The sequence below is a fragment of the Babylonia areolata genome, chromosome 11, assembly GCF_041734735.1.
Source record: "Babylonia areolata isolate BAREFJ2019XMU chromosome 11, ASM4173473v1, whole genome shotgun sequence".
In the NCBI taxonomy this organism is placed as follows: domain Eukaryota; kingdom Metazoa; phylum Mollusca; class Gastropoda; order Neogastropoda; family Buccinidae; genus Babylonia; species Babylonia areolata.
Window position 1 is genome coordinate 3923738 of NC_134886.1, and position 19525 is coordinate 3943262.

General features: G+C 38.6%; 1 protein-coding gene and 1 non-coding gene across 2 annotated transcripts; one reads left to right on the forward strand and one right to left on the reverse strand.

Annotated features, from left to right (window-relative positions):
• LOC143287273 (COP9 signalosome complex subunit 7b-like) lies at positions 1–11515 on the reverse strand. Its single transcript, XM_076595220.1, has 9 exons — positions 11423–11515; positions 10127–10292; positions 9753–9828; positions 8605–8693; positions 7946–8005; positions 6212–6354; positions 3809–3914; positions 2096–2214; positions 1–1396 (listed from the first exon to the last, which is right to left on the reverse strand). Exons 2-9 carry the CDS (start codon positions 10283–10285, stop codon positions 1360–1362), a joined length of 789 nt encoding a protein of 262 aa, XP_076451335.1. The 5' UTR covers positions 10286–10292; positions 11423–11515; the 3' UTR covers positions 1–1359.
• A 95-nt stretch (positions 11516–11610) lies between these two features.
• Positions 11611–11683, forward strand: Trnar-ucu (transfer RNA arginine (anticodon UCU)). Its single transcript has one exon. It is a non-coding gene; the product is annotated as a tRNA-Arg (tRNA).
• The last annotated feature ends 7842 nt before the right edge of the window (positions 11684–19525 follow it).

The window sequence follows — 19525 nt, forward strand, 5'->3', positions numbered from 1 at the left end:
TGAAGAATGAACTTTTATTTCTTTAAGCATTGTTTTCTTCCACTGTGCTGTTCTCATGCTCAAAGCAAAATGGAAAACAACAACAACAAACAAATAAATGTCGGCGACACACAGCTTTATAAAATCTACAGGCAACCTTTGTTTCACACGCAGATCATGATGATTTCCATTCATATCAGCATCTTTATAAAATATGAAGCAATGTCAATGGTTATGTTATGATCCATTCTCACCACACAAATTCAACATCTTTTCAAATGAACATAACATTTCACAAACATCCAATGCTTTTGTTAAAAAAAAAAAAAATAGAAAATAGGAAGGAAACGCAAAGAGAAATAAACAAAAGTGGAAAGAGAGGCAGTACCTTTTAGGACTTGTGTTGAGATAAAAGAGACTATGCCAATCACACATAACCACTGATGCATTTCACTGATTGATTGCTGTATTTCACTAAACACTGAACATTCATTCATGCCTTCATGCACCTAGAACATTAATATTCGAGCATAATTCTAACCTTGGCTCACAGTTGAAGATTGGTCGTTCAGTGAGTTAAAGTCACCGAAAAAGAAGAAAAAAAAATTGTATGATCACACATGCATTTCACATTCCACTTTTAGAGGAAACGGTAATGCATTTGTTGATTTCTTTTCTGACTGAACAAACCATTGGTATTTCTGTTACAAAAACAAAAAAACCCACAAAACACACACAAAACTCACAACAAAACAAAAAGTGCAGTGTTTTCTTTACCTAATTTACAGTTTTTAATTACACATGCCATTCAGAATTGTATCTTGGAAAGTTACAATTACTCCAGAAAATCATCAGTAATATTAATGAACATAGCTTTTGTAGAACTGGTGTCAACTGTAGTTGCAAATTATATGCTCACAGAAGTGCACATGTCTGCATTTACAAGTTTAAGCGCAAGAGTTACGTGCATTTCTACAATCATGTGTTGATGTGAGTGTGTGTGTGTGTGTAGGTGTGTATGTGTCTGTGTGTTTATTGATGTGTATATGTGGGGTACAGAGTTGTATAAACTTTGTACAGTCTTACACACATTCATAGGAACTAAAGGAAAACATAATAAAAAATATTTGTGAGTACTTCACCAGTTTATTTGCTGACATCCTATCCAGTGCCATCTGCTGTTTCACATTTCACATACAGCTCACAGCTGTCAAACAGCTCTGCAAGATGGTGTTAAAAGATATCACCACCTTGCTTCCAGTGCACGTGACACCCCTCTGACCAGACTGTCCCCCACTTCTGTTTCTGCCTTCTACACTGAGTGAAGCACTGGATTAGCCAGGGGGAGGAACACACCAACTGCTGGCACACCAGGGACCTTCACTTCCATAGCTTGGTGGCCGCACTGCCCCGCAGTCTGTTCAAACAGAGACAGAACACTGGACAGAACTGTCAACTGTATTCTTTGCATCAATGAATAAGTAACAACCATAATAATAATAAGAAGAAGAATTTGATTTAGATAGTGCCTTTCTTTGTAAAACATGCTCAGTTGTGCTGTACAAAGTAAAAACTGACATGTACAGGAAGCATTTAAACACTAAAACGGAAACTTACATGTATAATCCTGCACTAACACCCAACCAAACGCTAATCTATGTACACACAATCAAAATCAATGCACACTTCACACACTCATCATTCATGATATATCATACATCACAACACCTAAATTAAAAAAAAAAAAAAAAAAAAAAAATCCCAACACTGTGTCCGTGCGTCTACACAGCACAGCGGCAAGAATGTAGCGGCGCCCACTTTCCCACGGCCTAGGGATGGGGAAGGGGGTGTCTGGCATCCATTCCACTCATAAACACTGCCCCGCTAGTGACCCGGTCAAGGACAGATGACGCGCACTGATGACACGACTCGCGGGAAGTTCAAAGCGCTTACCGCGAGAACCGATTTTCCGGGCGGCAGGAAGGAAAGGGGGAATTCTCCTCTGCACGGTTTTCTGGCCTCCAGGAATGAAGGGTAAAAATCATGTAAACCGGAAAACCATGCTGCAGGGATCAAAGAGTTAAGAAAAATAAAATTCATCCAAGTTTATTCTTACCCTTTAGTTTTCGACTTCTTGGGTTTGTCAGAGGGGAGGTCCACACGGCTGTCTGTCACCATCTGCTCCTCTGTGTCCTGAGAGTGGCTGGCCTTCAGCGTCAGCTTGATGGACGCCACCTGGAACAGCAACATTTCCCTCCCTTTACTTTTCTCTCAGCAGCCACACACATACACCTTTCTAAGTACTATACTGTATTACTTTTTTTTGGTCACGACAGATTTCTCTGTGTGAAATTCGGGCTGCTCTTCTCAGGGAAGAGTGCATTGCCACAATGCATCGCCACCCACAGATATATGTTTTTTTGTTGTTTTTTTCCCTGTCTGTGTTTCACTATAGAAGTGGATTTTTCTGCAGGAATTTTTCCAGGAACAACCCTTCCGATGCCACAGAGCTGTTCTTTCATGTGTGCCAAGTGCATGCTGCATATGAGACCTTGGTTTATTGTCTCATCTGAATGACTGGCATTCAGACAACCACTCAAGGTACAGTAAAAGGGAAGAAAATTCTGGAGAGTGTGGCATTCAATCCTACGCCTCAGATTTTCTCGTTCCCTAAGTGAATGCGTTACCACCAGGCCACCACTCCACAAAGTTATGTCACAACCTCAGTCACAGTCCACTGGCAATGCAATGTTTATACACAAGAGAATCAACATAACCACTGCAGCAAAGAAAAAAAAAAGGCCCACCAATGATGCATGCTGGTGTTTTTCATTAACTCTGGTTAACTCACTCGGGACGACAAGTTTTCTCCCTTGCTTTTCCCCACAGACGGCCCATTTGTAAGGGTTTGGAAAAAAATGACAAAAAATACAAAATACTGTGTAAGAAAATGAAACTTTCAGAACTGGTTTATTATGTGTTGAGCTATTACATATTAAAAAAAAAAATCAAATTTCTCATCTTATTTTTACAGTTTTGCCATACGTAGAAAATATTGCCAATTTTTCACCCCGAATCACCATACCCATGCTCACTTTCTGCATTAAATTCGCTTTCTTCTTCGTCATCATCCACCTCTTCAATGTCCGAGCCTTCAGTTTGTAGCATTTCAAGTACTTCGGCAACCCAAAAACATTGCCATCACTGCCTTGTTCGCATCACAACTTTTTGAGAAGAGCCCGCTTTGCTGACAGGCTGGCACGCAAGCAGACGACCGGTCAGTGACTTTGTCAGCGTGTGTGCGAGACAGGCCACATATCATAGACTTACCAATCATACTGTTTGATTGTGGAGTGACCCAGAATAGCGCACTCTGCTTGGCTAATCACATAATCACGTGTACAGCGCATGATGGAATTTTACTTTCGGAGAATGCTATTCCATTCCTTCGTCCGAAACCGAATACGTTTTGTGTAGGAATGCGTGAGCATTCTTTCGTCCGGAAAGAGTTAAGGTTGGACAACAAGGTCTTCTGCAGGTCAGTCTCAATTCTGTGTTCAGAATTTCCAAGTTATGAATTCTTTTTTTTTAATTTTTTTATTAAAAGAAAATAAATAAAAAATGAAACCATTGAGTTTTCAACATGAAAGTAAGCTTAAAACATCAGAAGCAAATTAACAGTGATCCACATGAACGTAAGCTTACATAAACATGAACCAACCAAATCAAAATGATGTACTGAATCAAGATAACAGTTGGAAAAAAAAAAAAAGTTTGTTGAAGAACCTCATGAAAGGATAAAAGGACCAACAGAAAAAGAAGTGGTCACCTCTTGTTCAATCTGGTTTGCAGTTCGGATCTGTGTCTCTCTGTTGGTGTTGGCCCGGAGAATCTGTGTTTCTATTCCGCTCAGAACAGCCTCGCAGCCTGTGCACCTGAACAGACATAATCACACCATATTTTTTCTGCTGTCAATTTTTTGACTCACTTGTGTAAACAAAGTGAGTCTATGTTTTAACTCTCTCCATACAAACGGCGAAAGAGACGACGTTAACAGCGTTTCACCCCAATTACCAGCATCACAATATTGCAAGAGGAAGGCTCTTATACTGAAGAGGTGAATGTTGACAAAGAATACCACAATTCTGACGACGGAAGCTAAAGGTTGGGTCATTCAGACACCCACTGGACATCTGAGGGATCTGTGTAGAGGAGAAGAGAGGACTGGCCATACTGAGTGAGTTAACCCGGTGTTCAGTTGTCTCTGTGTGTGTGTGTGTGTGTGTGTGTGTGTGTGTGTGTCTGTGTGTCCGTGGTAAACTTTAACATTGACATTTTCTCTGCAAATACTTTGTCAGTTGACACCAAATTTGGCATAAAAATAGGAAAAATTCAGTTCTTTCCAGTCATCTTGTTTAAAACAATATTGCACCTCTGGGATGGGCACAAAAAAAAGAAAAAAAGAAGCCTAATTATATGCAAACTGCATTTACTGGTATATTTATATTTTTTGTATTCTCTAAACTTGGCACTTTGATCTGATATTCTGACCCAACAACAAGAGCAGTCATTATTATCATTTTTTGTTCAAACAGGAACTTCTTTTGCTAAGCATGGAAGTTTTATTTATTTTGCAAACGTTTTGGTGCAGATAGTAAAAAAGGGAAATTACTCTGTAATTAATGCTAGGGGACTTAATTTATCACAAGTGAGACTTGAAGGCCTTGCCTCTCTTGTTTTTCTTTTGTTGCCTTCTTGGTATCTTTCCCTTCACCATATTTCATTGAATCTACATATCTATATATATATATATATATATTGTATCTTACTTCATTTAAAAAACAGCAGATATGATGAGTGTACATGGTTCTGTCTGCACGTTCTGACAACTTGAAGCTGAAGCTGCTTGCTGCTGTTGTATGTTTGTTTGTTGGCATATCTCACTTTTCCACTGTTTTTGTTTTGTTTTTTCTTTTGAGTTAGTCATCATTTTTACCAAGATTGTACGTCCTGTTGGTTTTCAGAAGAAAAACTGGGAATTTGTAATTTACTCCCAGTTTGGTTAAATATACTGACCATGTCAAACAGATGCAAACTATGCCTGTGAACTTTATGCCAACAGTTCTTGTAGGAGCAGTCATAATCGTCATTGCGCAAAAGGGTACTGTATTTTGGTTATGTCATCACAAACAGACCGTTCAAATATCAAGACAAGACACTTGACTGTTGTCTTCAAGACATACCCATCAAATACAGTCAAAGTTTGCAACTTAATTCCCAATGTGTCACTTGAAACCTGCATCAGTTATCAGTAACTATTAACATCAGTCATCCACTAGCAAACCTTCCAAGTGAAAAAAAAAAGAAAAAAAAAGAAAGAAAAAAAAAAAAGAAAAAAAAAAAAAAAAAGAAGCATTTGCTGATCAGCATGATTTGAAAAACACTGACCACATTTAACAAGTGATCCTATTTTCAATTTAATTTTAAATTTCAGCTAGTCTTTGATGAAAGTAGCCGCATGGTAACTTTTTTTTTTTTTTGTACAATTAAATATCTTTTTTAAAAATGTCACCAAGTTTTCCAAATGACCTAACATTGATGGTTCCCTGTGGACTGCCAGTACTGGGACTGCGACAGACGAACCCAGGTGTGGCTGTGGCTGTGTATGGGGGACTCGGAATGAGCGGTGTGGGGAGAAATGCTACTGAAACGGTGCACATGATGGGGCAACAATGACCAAAAACAACAACAACAACAATAACAAAAACAACAACAACAAAACTGGTGCTCCTTGAAGCTATGTCAACATGAATACATGCCATGATGTGACCTTTGGTATCTTGTTTATCTTGCTCTTTATTATTTGTTATTGTTCTTCATCTTATTATTACTATTATACGTATTATCATATTGAAAAATAACCCTTGTATCTCAACAAATTAATGATTTTTTTGATGATCATTGATGGACCAAATGTTTTGCTATGTGAATGCTGAATCACACTGATGTCGTGAAATGTCAAATATATTATGTACAAGGGGAAAAAAAAACACAACAAAACAATGACAACAAAAAAACAACAACAAAAAACAATGACAAAAAAAAAAAAAAAAAAAAAAAAAAAAAAAAAAAAAAAAGGAAAAGAAAAAAGTTTTCCAGAAAAACAAACAAAACAAAACAAAACAAAACAACAGCCACAGAACCGGCAACAGGAGCAACAATCAGCTCTCACCACTCTCTGAGCACGGAGACCATCTGGGTGACAGCGGAGGGACGGATGTCACGGCCGATGACGTAGTCCACCTCCAGCTGCTGGTTCTTCTGATCCAGTTTCCCGTGGATGATGTCGGCATAGATCCCCTCAATGATCAGGTCCTGGCCACAGGGACACATCATATACTTATAATAATTGGAATGACAAGTTTGATATCATTTTTGTTTTTGTTTATCTAGTTTTTTTTAATGATCAGGTCCTGGCCAATGGGACGCTATAATAATATCTATAATAGTTGTTTTGTCATTTATATATATATATATATATATTCTTTTTTTGAAATTAAATTCTTTCATTTGTAGATTATAGAGTAACATTCACATAAATAGACAGGACGAAAAAAAAAAAAAGAAAGAAATTATTCTCAGAAAATTATCTCACAGAACAAAACTTAAACATAAATGCAAGGATGAGATACACTATACAAGTAAATATACAGTGAGAACAATCAAAGATTAGATAGCAAACAGACTGTACAGATTTCAGTTTCAGTTTCAGTTTCTCAAGGAGGCGTCACTGCGTTCGGACAAATCCATACACGCTACACCACATCTGTTGAGCAGATGCCTGACCAGCAGCATAACCCAACGCGCTTAGTCAGGCCTTGAGTGCATGCTTACATATTTGTGTACCTATGAAAGTGGATTTCATTTTATGTAATTTCGCCAGAGGACAACACTCTCGTTGCCATGGGTTCTTTTTCAGTGCGCCAAGTGCGTGCTGCACACGGGACCTCGGTTTATTGTCTCATCCGAAAGACTAGACGCTCAGTTTGATTTTCCAGTCAAACTTAGGAGAAAGGGCGAGAGCGGGATTCGAACCCACACCCTCACGGACTCTCTGTATTGGCAGCTGAGCGTCTTAACCATTCTGCCACCTTCCTCCTGTACAGAATGACTGTCAAGTGTAAAGAGATCTATTTTAATACTCTATCATACGTAATGCAGATGCACTGGGTTCTGTAAGTTTATTCTTACAGTGCCTAGTCAAATACATTTTTTCTCTAACTCTGAGCGCTTCGCAATACAACGGTTCAAATATTAATGCATAATAGTATGTTTCACCATCCATTAAAACATGCATCAGAGGGACAATGAAAATCTGTATCACCCATTATTTTAAACGCTGATGCAGTTTTACTTGAAACAATGAGAGAGAGAAAGAGAGAGTGAGAGAGAGAGAGAGAGAGAGACAGGGAGAGAGAGAGAGAGAGAGAGAGAGAAGATTGACAGATAGACAGACAGAGACCCAGAGAGAGGCAAGGGTAGACCTAGAAACAGAACAAACAAAAACAAGGATTTTGATTGCATACAGATGCAGAGACCTTTTGCCAGGGTAGAAAAATTCAACAAGTGATGGATATCAAGGAGAAAGATGTTAAAGCAATACAAAATTATGTATTGTATGTATGTATGCAAATATACATCTGTTCATGTGTACAACTACATGTGAGAGTGCCAGGAAGTCAAAATGCATGCATTCCAGAGCTCATAAGAAAGGTAAAAAAGATAAAGAAAATTTTTTTTCAAAAGAACACATTAGATTATAAAAAAAACAGAAGACGAATATTATATGCATTACTGTCCAAAAACTTAATATTAACAATATCAAAAGCAATAATAACAACAACAACAACTAAAATAATAACATAACAATAATAACAACTGTTTCTAGACAACAACAATAGCTCACCTCCAAATTGCGCACATTCTGAATATCAAGCTCCTCAAGCAACACAGAGTATGGAATACACTGCAAGAAAGTGAAAGAATAAGTCATATTGAAAGGTAAAAGACTAATTACATAATTTGCACAAGCTAGCAAAAAGATGACTGAAATCTCTTCCCCAATTAAAAACAAACAAACAAACAAAAAAACATTAAAAAAAAAAACCCACAACAAACAATCATGAAGTAACATTAAAAAAAAATTATGGCTATTGCATCAGTTCATTTAACAGGCTGACTTTCCATTTTAGGTTTTTTACAAACACCATCCGCAACCTCCTCCAAACACACACACACACACACACAGAGTCTCCGCAAACTGATTTGACGCTGAAGATAATTCAGTTACAACAACATGATAAAATGGGTGAACATATTCTAGGCGAAGGAACGAAGAACATGTGTAGTGAACAAAGGTGTTATGTACAGCTTTCAAAGTGAAAAAACACAAAATTTGCAAAGACTGACATCCTGCTCAGTTCTTCAATACCATAGGAACCACACAACAACATCATGATATATGAAATGTTTAATGTATACATGTACAATCCAAGGGTCACGGTTAAGTATGTGTAATTAAACTACAATTAAACAGAATCTTTAAAAAATAAAATAAATTAATACCTTGCTTTTAGTTGCCAAGGAAACCACGGTGAGGTGACGCAGCTTTTTAAGCTGAACAGCAGACAGTTCTGGCAAGTTTGCTTTCTCCGCTGTAATAAATGATCAAGTTATAACAGCTGAATGCCCCATCAAAGGGTAAACAAACTAGTATTACACAGGAGTCATTACTAATAAACATGACTAACTGGAAACTAAGAATAAGATGTGTAAAAATACACATAATTTGTGAGGAGAAATTAAAATGGTTCCAGATGAGAACAGTGCATAAATTACAGAATAAACTTATTAAAAAAATCAGTGAAACATACTATCAATGATCTGTGCAGTTTTTGTAATGTGCATGTGAAATAGATACACCATCACTAATGTACAAAATCTCAAACTGACCAAAGAATCTATACTGTTTTGCAACATGTGATTATCTTGAGTCATTCACACACACACACACACACATCACACACAGACACACAAAGACACAGACACACACACAGACTGACAGACACACACACACTGTGTATAATACAGTAGCCACTTACTGTTAGGTTAACTAAAGTTGTTTGTACACATGCACACTCCTAAAAATCTGTGCTTTAAAAAAATGTCTCAATCTGAAAGCATGGGGAAATTTTTTAACCTTAACACTTTTAGTAAATAGCTGCTGGGTAATTTTTAAATTGCAGCACTTTCAGTAAATAGCTGCTAAGGTAGTGATACCAAATTTGTTGACATTACTCCATAGTATACTTGAGCAAGAAACAAACAAAAATCTGTGTTAGAAGTGACCTTTTCTAAAGATGAATGATGTGATGTGAAAAATAACATGAAGTATGACATGTATATTTATACTAGACGTATACAACTCTCTCAGTGCTTTCAACCATAATTATATTTGTTACTATCATAAGTATGCATGTCTGACTGTCTGTTGTAAACCCATAGCATCTGAGAAACCAAAACTGGCAAACTTGAAAGAAAATTATGAATCAAATGAACAAATGAAGAAAAGTCTTTGTTTTACATTAAATACTCATGACCACTTATTAGCGCTTGGCTTCAAATATAGCTACCATTAAATAATCTGTTTTTGTTCCCATTAACACATTTTTGTTCCCCATTAACACAGTTACATTTACAGGGACTACAAATACCTTTATATTCACGGTATGTTCCATAGGCAAACATGTTCAGCAAATTGAAGAAAGGTGCGTGAGATCCACTGGCAAGCTGAAACAGAGATTCCCAAAAAATTAATTTCACAACAAACACTGTCTTCACAAAGACTAGTGTGAGTAAAATGCTTATAAGTTATAGAACTAACAGAAAAAAAGGAAAAAAAAAGATTAAAAATACAAGTATGTCACATACAATGATACATACACATGTATACATACATCTATACAAGTCACAACAGAGGCATATGTCAGTATATTTCACAAATAATTCTATTTCTAGTTATATACATACATAAACAATGTACATTTTGCAAAGAACCCTGATCTATACTCAGCATCAGTGACCATACCTCCTGTACGTTGGGCAAGTCCAGCAGTTCTCCAAACACATAGACATTGGGGGCCTCCAGAGCCTGTGTCAGGATGCTGACTGCACCAGCTCCTTTGGCATTTTTCATCAGCAGGAGAAATGGCTCCAGAGGATTGCTTGTGGACTTGTCACCAGTCATGGCGATTCTGAAGTGAGGCACACACACACACACACACACACACACACACACACACACACACACATGACAATGAGTGAATGACTCAGGACTTAAGTAATAACATTATAAAAATACCAGTTTTGAAGAAAAAAGAAGCAATACAAAAGGCAAATTTTTATTTTGAAACAGTTAATTTAAAAACGCACACAACACAGCCCTGTCAACTTCTAAAACTAATATAAAGAAGAGATACAGCAACTGAACAAGAGAGAGAGAGAGAGAGAGAGAGTTTGATAATAACTATTTAACTGTAAGTACAAACAGCACAGTTATCACAGCCGCACAGTCTTTATGTTCAATACTAAATTTGAGAAGCATTGGACCAAGTGATGTCAAGGATTTATTATAAGAAATGCACTTCTGGTTATTTCTTAAATTCATTCTCTCAGATATGAGATATATGTTAAGACATTATAATATATAACAAATGAAGAATCAAGTAGCTGGTATAACACTTGAATACAGTGCACTAAGAGTGTTGGACTTTCATCCAGAGTATCTTGCATTCAAACTAAAATCCTGGCACACATTCAACATGTCTGACAGGCATGTCTGGTGGGCTAAACCCCAGTGGTGATTTGACTGGTCTGACCTTGTGACGATCTCCTTTAATTGTGATCTGTGACAATATATAATACAGTAATCGTATCTGTGTATGCTTACACACACTGAAAATGCTGAAATCAGTGAAACGGCAAAAGAAGAGTCTGACTCTCTGAGTCTGAGCATCGCATATTTGTGAAACTTTATTCCATTGTCAGCGTCAGATACTGTGACAATGGCTGGTAAAAAACAACAACAAACAAACAAAAAACGTTACCACGTGTTGATTTTGTTCTAAAGCTTCGTTAGTACTAACTAGCACAGCATCCGTAATCTGGCTAATCATGACTGATGATGAATGTTGGAAAATATTTCCATGAAACAGTGTTAGGTAGATCTGCATTATCATCATGAAGTTGAAAGCAAGTTTACCATGTAGGTGAATTACGTAGGAAGCAAAAGTCGTAAAGCATGTCATGTCGTCAAAACACAATCTCAATAATGTAATAAGCCAAAAAGGAAGTAGTTTAACAGTCAATATTTATGATTACTTACCTTGAAGTATGTAAGGATACCTGAATTCTTTCGATAAAAATTGCAACGAACCACACACTATTCGTTGTGTATGTTTTCACTGCAAGGGCAGCAATTCAGATTATTGGAAACTACAGCCAATAGAGTTATGTCCCCAATAAAGATATAAATACAGTCTATATTATTTTGAGACAGCACTTCTCTCGGCAGTCCCCGTAGCGCAGTGGATAGCGCGCTGGACTTCTAATCCAGAGGTCGCGGGTTCGAATCCCGCCGGGGATGGGTATTTTTTTTTTTCTTCCAATTTTTTTTTTCATTTATCATTATCATCATTACCTAGTATCAGAGAGAGAGACAAAGAGAGAAAACTGAACTGAATTGAATTGAATTGAATAAATTTTATTTTTTGATACAGTAAGCAAAATAACTTGATGCTTTTTTTCATGCAGCCCGCGAACGGGAGACAGTGACATAAACAAAAGGGGGGAATGATTATATCAGTACAGCATGCATATTATAGTCATGCCGGGATACAAGAATGGTAATTTGACCTTTACAACACTAAATAGAGGAGACTGATAAGAGGAGAGAGATATAAAGGGCGGGACAGAGAGAGAAAGAGAGAGAGAGAGAGAGAGAGTAAAAAAGAAAAAGAAAAAAAAAGAAAACAACAACGTAGGTTTAGTTCCAATGTAAAACTTCTTAAAACAAATCAGTATCATATTTTCGTTTAGTGTAGACACATACTGCATCTAATCAGTTGTAAACACCAACACAAGAACACACACTGGCACACGGCACACGACACACACACACACACACACACACACACACTTTCTCTGTCTGTATGTGTTGTTCTTGTGTTGGTGTTCACAACTGATACGATGCATGTTTCAGAAGTTTTACATTGGAACTAAACCTGTTGTTGCACAGATCTTTAATTTACATGATGTTGGTGTGTGCGAGTCATGCACAACTGATGTCGCGATGTTGTTCTTTTCTTCCAATGTCACCATACTGCCCGGGACATGCAGGTGTTAAGGGAAATGAGCGAGGTGACAGACTTGCTGGTAACGCAACAACAACGAGCGGCCTACATCTAGGAAAATCGGAAATCCTCAGAAAAGTCAAGGAATATCAAAAAGAACAGGTACAACGCCATCACACCATCGACCACCTCAAAGAAATAAAGGTAGAGAGAGGGAGCGGCCGTAAGTCTAGCATGAAAGGTAGAGCACGATGCTTTGCAAATCAAACAAATATCGGCATCATTTCCAAACCAACATTGCGCAAATTTCTTCAAAACGGAACAGAGTCTCTGTGGGCTTTTCCAAATACAGTAGACTGAGCAACACACTAGACGCCACGTTCTTGGCAGCAGAGATCTTTTCCCACCCCTCTTGCGGCCAATCAGTGGCAGCCTCTGTGCGTGTGTGTATGTGTGTGTTTGTGTGTCTGTGTGGGTCTGTGTGTTCAAGTTTGTGTGCGTGTGTGCCTGCGCGATGATGTAAGTGTACACAAGTGTCAGGAGAGTTCTGTGCACGTGTGTGTGTGTGTGTGTGTGTGTGTGTGTGTGTGTGTGTGTGTGTGTGTGTGCCGTGGAAGCTGCGATACGTAGCCTAGAAATAAACGTGTGAGGAGGGGGGTAGAGGGGGTGCAGGGTAATGTGTGTGTGGGGGGGTGGGGGGTGGGGTGGGGTGGCTTATGTACGTTTATGTGTATTTGATTGTGCTTACATATCTGTGAAACTGCATGTTTGGTGCATATCTGTTATGCATATGTGTGTGTATGTGTGAATGTGTGTCTGCATGTTTTACATTTATCTGCTTATTTATCATCATTGTGGTCTTTTTTAAAAATTTATTTTATTTTATGCATGTATTTATTTATTTATATATATTTTTTTTGTACGCTTATAGTTGACTTCATCAAATTTTTGCGCCTTATAAATATTATTATTATTAGTTCTTTTTTTTATGTATTTATCTATTATTTATTTATTTATTTACTTATTTCTTTTTATTTTATTTTATTTTTCAAATTATTATCATTATTATTTTTTTATAATTATTATTATTTTATTTATCTATTTATTTTCAATTATTTTATTTTAAAATTATTTATTTATTTATTTATTGTTATCTTTATTATTATTATTATTATTATTATTTATTTATTTATTTATTTTCATTTATTTTATTTATTTTATTTATTATCATCTTTTTTTTTTTCTCAAGGCCTGACTAAGCGCATTGGATTACGCTGCTGGTCAGGCATCTGCTTGGCAGACGTGGTGTAGCGTATATGGATTTGTCCGAACGCAGTGACGCCTCCTTGAGCTACTGATACTGATACCGGCTGATACTTCCAATATCACCAACGCCACTTCACCTGATTAACCTCGTAACAGAAACCTTGCCAGTGGCTAATATATTTTTTGCCGACTAAGTTTGTATTCAGGGTTAGCAACACTGTTTAAACGTAAATACTGACAGCACATGACGAAACGACACTATCTGAAAGACTAAAGATGGGCAATGACATTTTGTCAAGAGGAATCGAGAAAACAACGCGACTGGTTTAAGGGAAATAACTACCATTAATAACCACTTGGTTTTAATTCAATAAGAGTTTTGTCCCCGGAAACAGGGGGGTGTCCATTGTTCGTTGTGATGTTTCGGTATCAGGACAGCCTCTGACTGGTGAACACCATAAAGAAATGGAGTCAATCAGTGTGTATGTGTCAGACTATAAGTCTCCCTTCATTCCTTCAGTGGCAGTTTTGACTATTTGGAGGCTTCGATTAATTAAAACGTCCCTGTTAACACACACACACACACACACACACGCACGCGCGCGCGCACACAAACCATCGTTCCAGTTCTTGTCTGAAACAAACACAACACAGAAGAATAAGAATACAAAGTTTAAAAAAAATAACCAATCAATTTTATTTTAATCGCTCAAGTTCCAGCGGTACTGAATCGACATGCGTCATTATTACCATCGCAAACAAATATCAGTCCCATAAGGTTGATAGTAAAACTGACGGGCGCAATAGCCGAATGGTTAAAGCGCTGGACTTTCGATCTGAGGGTCCCGGATTCGAATCACGGTGACGGCGCCTGGTGGGTGAAGGGTGGAGATTTTTACGATCTCCCAGGTCAACATATGTGCAGACCTGCTAGTGCCTGAACCCCCTTCGTGTGTATACGCAAGCAGAAGATCAAATACGCACGTTAAAGATCCTGTGATCCACGTGAGCGTTCGGTGGGTTATGGAAACAAGAACATACCCAGCATGCACACCCCCGAAAGCGGAGTATGGCTGCCAACATGGCGGGTTTAAAACGGTCATACACGTAAAAGCCCACTCGCGTATATACGAGTGAACGTTGCAGAGTTGCAGCCCACGAACGCAGAAGAAGAAGAAGAAGAAGATAGTAAAACAAGTTTTACGTGCCAAGAGCTTTCAACCTGACCACTCACTAAAATAAATCATCTAAAAACAAAACAAAGCAAGACATACTGCACACATTCTGTATGCCAATAACTGCCAGTCTATAGCCCCTCACAAGTTTTCTTTTTAACAATAACAACAACAACAAAAAACAACCATAAACAAAACAAAAACTTATTGAATACATTTATTTTTGTGTGCCAAGAGATGTGAACCCTAACTTCTTGGTCACTCACAAAAATAAAACTGAAAAAAAAACCAAAAAAAAAACCACCACCACCACCAACAACAACAACCCCCCCCCCCCCACTCCAAAAAAAAAAAAAAAAAAAAAAAAAAAAAGGAACCGAAAATGTTCTCAGTGGAAAGAGCTACCATCTGTTTGGTAAATACATTTTTTTTTTTTTTTACAATGGAAACGAACTTTCAGCACTTTCACATCCACTCATTTTCTTACATGTAATTTTTTTTTATGCTGCCGTTTTGTGTTCGTTCTTTAGTTTAGCGTCTTTTCACTATTAGTGATATTAGACGATCAAAAAACACAAAAACAAACACAATAAAAACAACAACAACAACAACAAAAACACAACAAAACAAAATTAAAAAAAAGTGGGGGGTGGGGGGGTGATGGGTGGGAGGACGGGGGGGTGGGGGTGTACTGGGGAGAGGGAAGAGGAAAACAGAAAAGGTAGAAAAACTACCCCCCCAAAAATGCATAACTAACATGCAATTAAATTTAACAGTAACAATTCAATAATAATAACAATAATAATCAGACGACATAAACACAATTCTGAAGTACATTAAAGGAATGTAGAAATAGGGTTTTGAAAGTTCGACCATAAGAACCTCGTCAGAAATAACTTTCCAAGAATCATCTGCAGAATAGTTATTATCGTTGAAATACTTGGGCAAGAAAGTACGTAACTGCTGACAGTGAAACAAACAATGATGCAAGCTGAACTGCTTACCACAAATGCGTGTAACATTTTTACTATACTTTGTCTTCAGCGCATCAAGTTTTATACGGAAGAAAGTAGAGGTTATTAACTTTGTGTAGCAAGCTGATGGATTCGGTATCTTTTCTTTAATGATATTTTCGGGGAATAGTGTCCTTTTGTGTTTTAAAAACTTTTCCTTCCATCGGTTATGAAATCGACCCCATGCTGATTTTTCTTACAAAGTGTATGCCTCTTTTACAGAAAGACGGACATGTATTTTTGTGGATTTTTCTGAATCTTGTGCTCCTCTTTTAGCTGCTTTACCAGCAGTTTCATTGCCATGAATGCCCACATGTTTCTTGCGTGCGTGCGTGCGTGCGTGTGTGTATGTGCAATTTTTTTTTATTGCTAAATACTACCACTGTCAAAAACCTTATCAGATGTTACTTACAGTGGATCAAAGAAGTAAACTGATATCACAAATCCAATGACCGAGCCTTCACCAAACACGTTCATTCAATATCAACAAAATCCTTTTAACAAATTATCTGCAATACATCAGACATGACAAGCACAATCATAGTTCATATTTGATGAACAGATATTTTGTATGTTATTAACACTATCACAACTGAACACAGAACAGAATTTTGGGGGGTGTTATATTTCCTCCTCTTCTCTGTCTCCGGTCATAACGTTATGACCATCATTATCATTCTCCGTGTAGAAACCAGAACAGATGACTGGTTTTTGTTGTAGTTGGAGTGAATGGCACAAGATAAATGAGGAAAATAATTAGATGTTTTCAGAGGACCTGCTGTCAGTTTGTCGGAGAGACTCAACAACCAACTTAAAAGCTGTCAGTGACCACAACAATTTGGCAAAGTGACCTGTACATGTCACAGTTAACAACACATCTGCCGAACAACAACAAATCAATTATATCCACAACAAAGAAAGTCCATGCAACGGAAATGTGTTGGTGCAAAAACCTATTCAAAACACTTGGTGACAGGATATCAGTTTCATTTTAACACAAATCAAAGACATAAATCATGAATCACCCATGTGAACAAAACCAATTCCACAGAAGGAATGTTCATTCATATACAGCTTATTTTGTTTAAAAAACAACAACACATAAAAAGACAGCATTCAGCAAACACGTGCCATTGTTTGCAGTCACATAAGTTCTTTACCGCAGATGTTGATGACTGATCAATCCACGTGATAAATGCTTAAACAGTATGCAAATGTTCAAAAACCATAGGACTTACTTCTGTAACGCGAGGTTTCAAACATACATATGTCATGAAGAACGCAAACCAGGACGAGGTGGTCTGTGAATCTTTTTTGGGTCAGAAATGTACGATGGGTACAGAACCAGTCAATGATTTGAAACAAATTCAAGCCATTTAGAATTTTATTCCCTCAGATACGGGAAGCCAGTGTAACGTATAGCTAACGAATGGCCTGTAGCAATAGGTCTTAAAACTCTCTCCATACGAACGGCGAAAGAGGACGACGTTAACATCGTTTCACCCCAATTATCATCATCAAAATATTGCAAGCGGAAGGCTCTTATACTGAAGAGGTGAATGTTGGCAAAGAATACCACAATTCTGACGAGGGAAGCTAAAGGTTGGGTCATTCAGACACCCACTGGACATCCGAGGGGTCTGTGTAGAAGAGAAGAGAGGACTGGCCGTACTGAGTGAGTTAATGATTGGTGTACATGGCTGCTTGCGAAAAGCTTTCAGGATCAGACGAGAAGCCGAGTTTTGAACTTTCTGTAGAGGTTCTTGTTTTCATGCATGCAGTTTATGTGTGTACCAGTGTAGGGATGAAGATCGATCAGGTTTGAAGCGTGTAACAGGGGACTTCCGCCGACTGTTGGTTGATCAGTGGTGGGCCAGTCAAAGACTGTGCGCCACTTGATCAACTCACACACCTGTCTTCCTCACAGAGAGAGAGAGAGAGAGAGAGAGAGAGAGAGAGAGAGAGAGAGTGTGTGTGTGTGTGTGTGTTGAGAGTTCGTGTTTGTGCAATGAAGTGGTTAAGGGGTTTCATAAAGCGGTTTACATGTTTATGACCATTAATTTTTTACCATGTCATTTTCAACTGAAGACATTCTCTGCTGGGCGCGTTTTTTAATTTAAATTTTAAAAAAAATATTTTTTATTATTTTATTTTTTATAACACACCAAATGCTGACAGAGGATCTGTATTGGCAAAATTGTTTGATCTTCGGCATGTGTCTGCACATGAAAGGGGTTACGGAAACTGAGAGATCTGAACACACTGTGAACTGGGAAATGGAAATAATCATCATCTCTTCCCTTACCCCACAATGCAGCCACTGTCATGCTTTGGACCTGAAACCTGAGACTCATTCATCACACCTACCAGTGAAATGGCATAATGAATACAGGAGTGGTTAAGAATCCGTGTTCACAGTTGAGACTTGCTCTACCCTGAACAACCATGACAAGAAGTGACCACTCAAATGAAACATCAAATCTCGATGGTATAAACTGCCAATGTTTGAACAAAATGCGTTGGGTTACGCGCGTTAAGCGCGTTGGGGTACGCTCTGGTCGACATCTGCTTAGCAGATGTGGTGTAGCGTATAATGATGTGTCCGAACGCAGTGACGCCTCCTTGAGTAACTGAACTGAACTTAACTTGTTTTAACAGTCTTCAGTCTTCATGAAGTTTCAGATGTCGTAACACTGTACATGGTACTGGTGAGACATTCGGAAGCAGTCTCAGAACCTTTTACGTTGTCATTTTACGTATTTTCTGATCATCCATTGTCAATCGTTCGTTCTGGACTGAGGGTCCTAAACCTGCAAACACGTCAGCAAGATTCAGACTGCTGCATTACTTCCAAACTGCTAGCTGCCAGATACTCCAAGATGGCACGTGTGCTCTCAGTCATCGGGCCACTTTGCACAGGTTCCCAGACCTGTACAGAATCCATGCTTTCCACTGAGAAACCCTGTGTGCCTTGTGGGTTGGAGTGTGAAACAGGAACAGCGGGCAGTTGAGGAACCTGTTGAACTGCTGACTGCGACAGATCATCACTAGTACGGGGCGTCTGAAAAGCTGCAGGAACTCTGGATCTCGATGCCAGCAGCTGATTGGCTTTTGGTCTGAGTCTGACCGTCTTCATGGCTGAGATAGAATCAAGAGAAGGTTCTTGCAATTCTGGGACTCTGCGAAAGTCTGAGAAGCTTGGTATCTTGAGGACCTGCAGCTCATCTGTTCTGAGGAACGGCAACTCGTGGCTGCTGATGGGGGTGGGCTTGCCGAGGGGCAGAGAGACAGAGCCAGTGGTGGTGACGGTGAAAGGTGCCCCTGGTTCCACCTTGGGAAACGCTGCCTCCTGGCTTGTGACAGACCGAGAGAGTTCTCCTGCAGCAAGAATGCAGCGCGCTGAACTTTGTTCTGTCTGTGCTGTTTTGGGGTCAGTGGCTGTGATGGTCAGTGGGTTGTTTGACGGACGGTCCTTGCTGACATTGCCGGTCTGAAGAAAGTGGAGGTGCTGACTGGACGGAACGGGGTCAGCACCTGAAGCAGGCCTGAGAGGATGGTCAGCTGACCTGTGCTGACTGGAAAACACCTGGACATTACCGCCTTCGCTACACACGATGCCTGGGTGCTGAACTGCTGCGAAGGTATCCTCTGAGAATGCAAAGTTCTTCTGGCCATAGTCTTC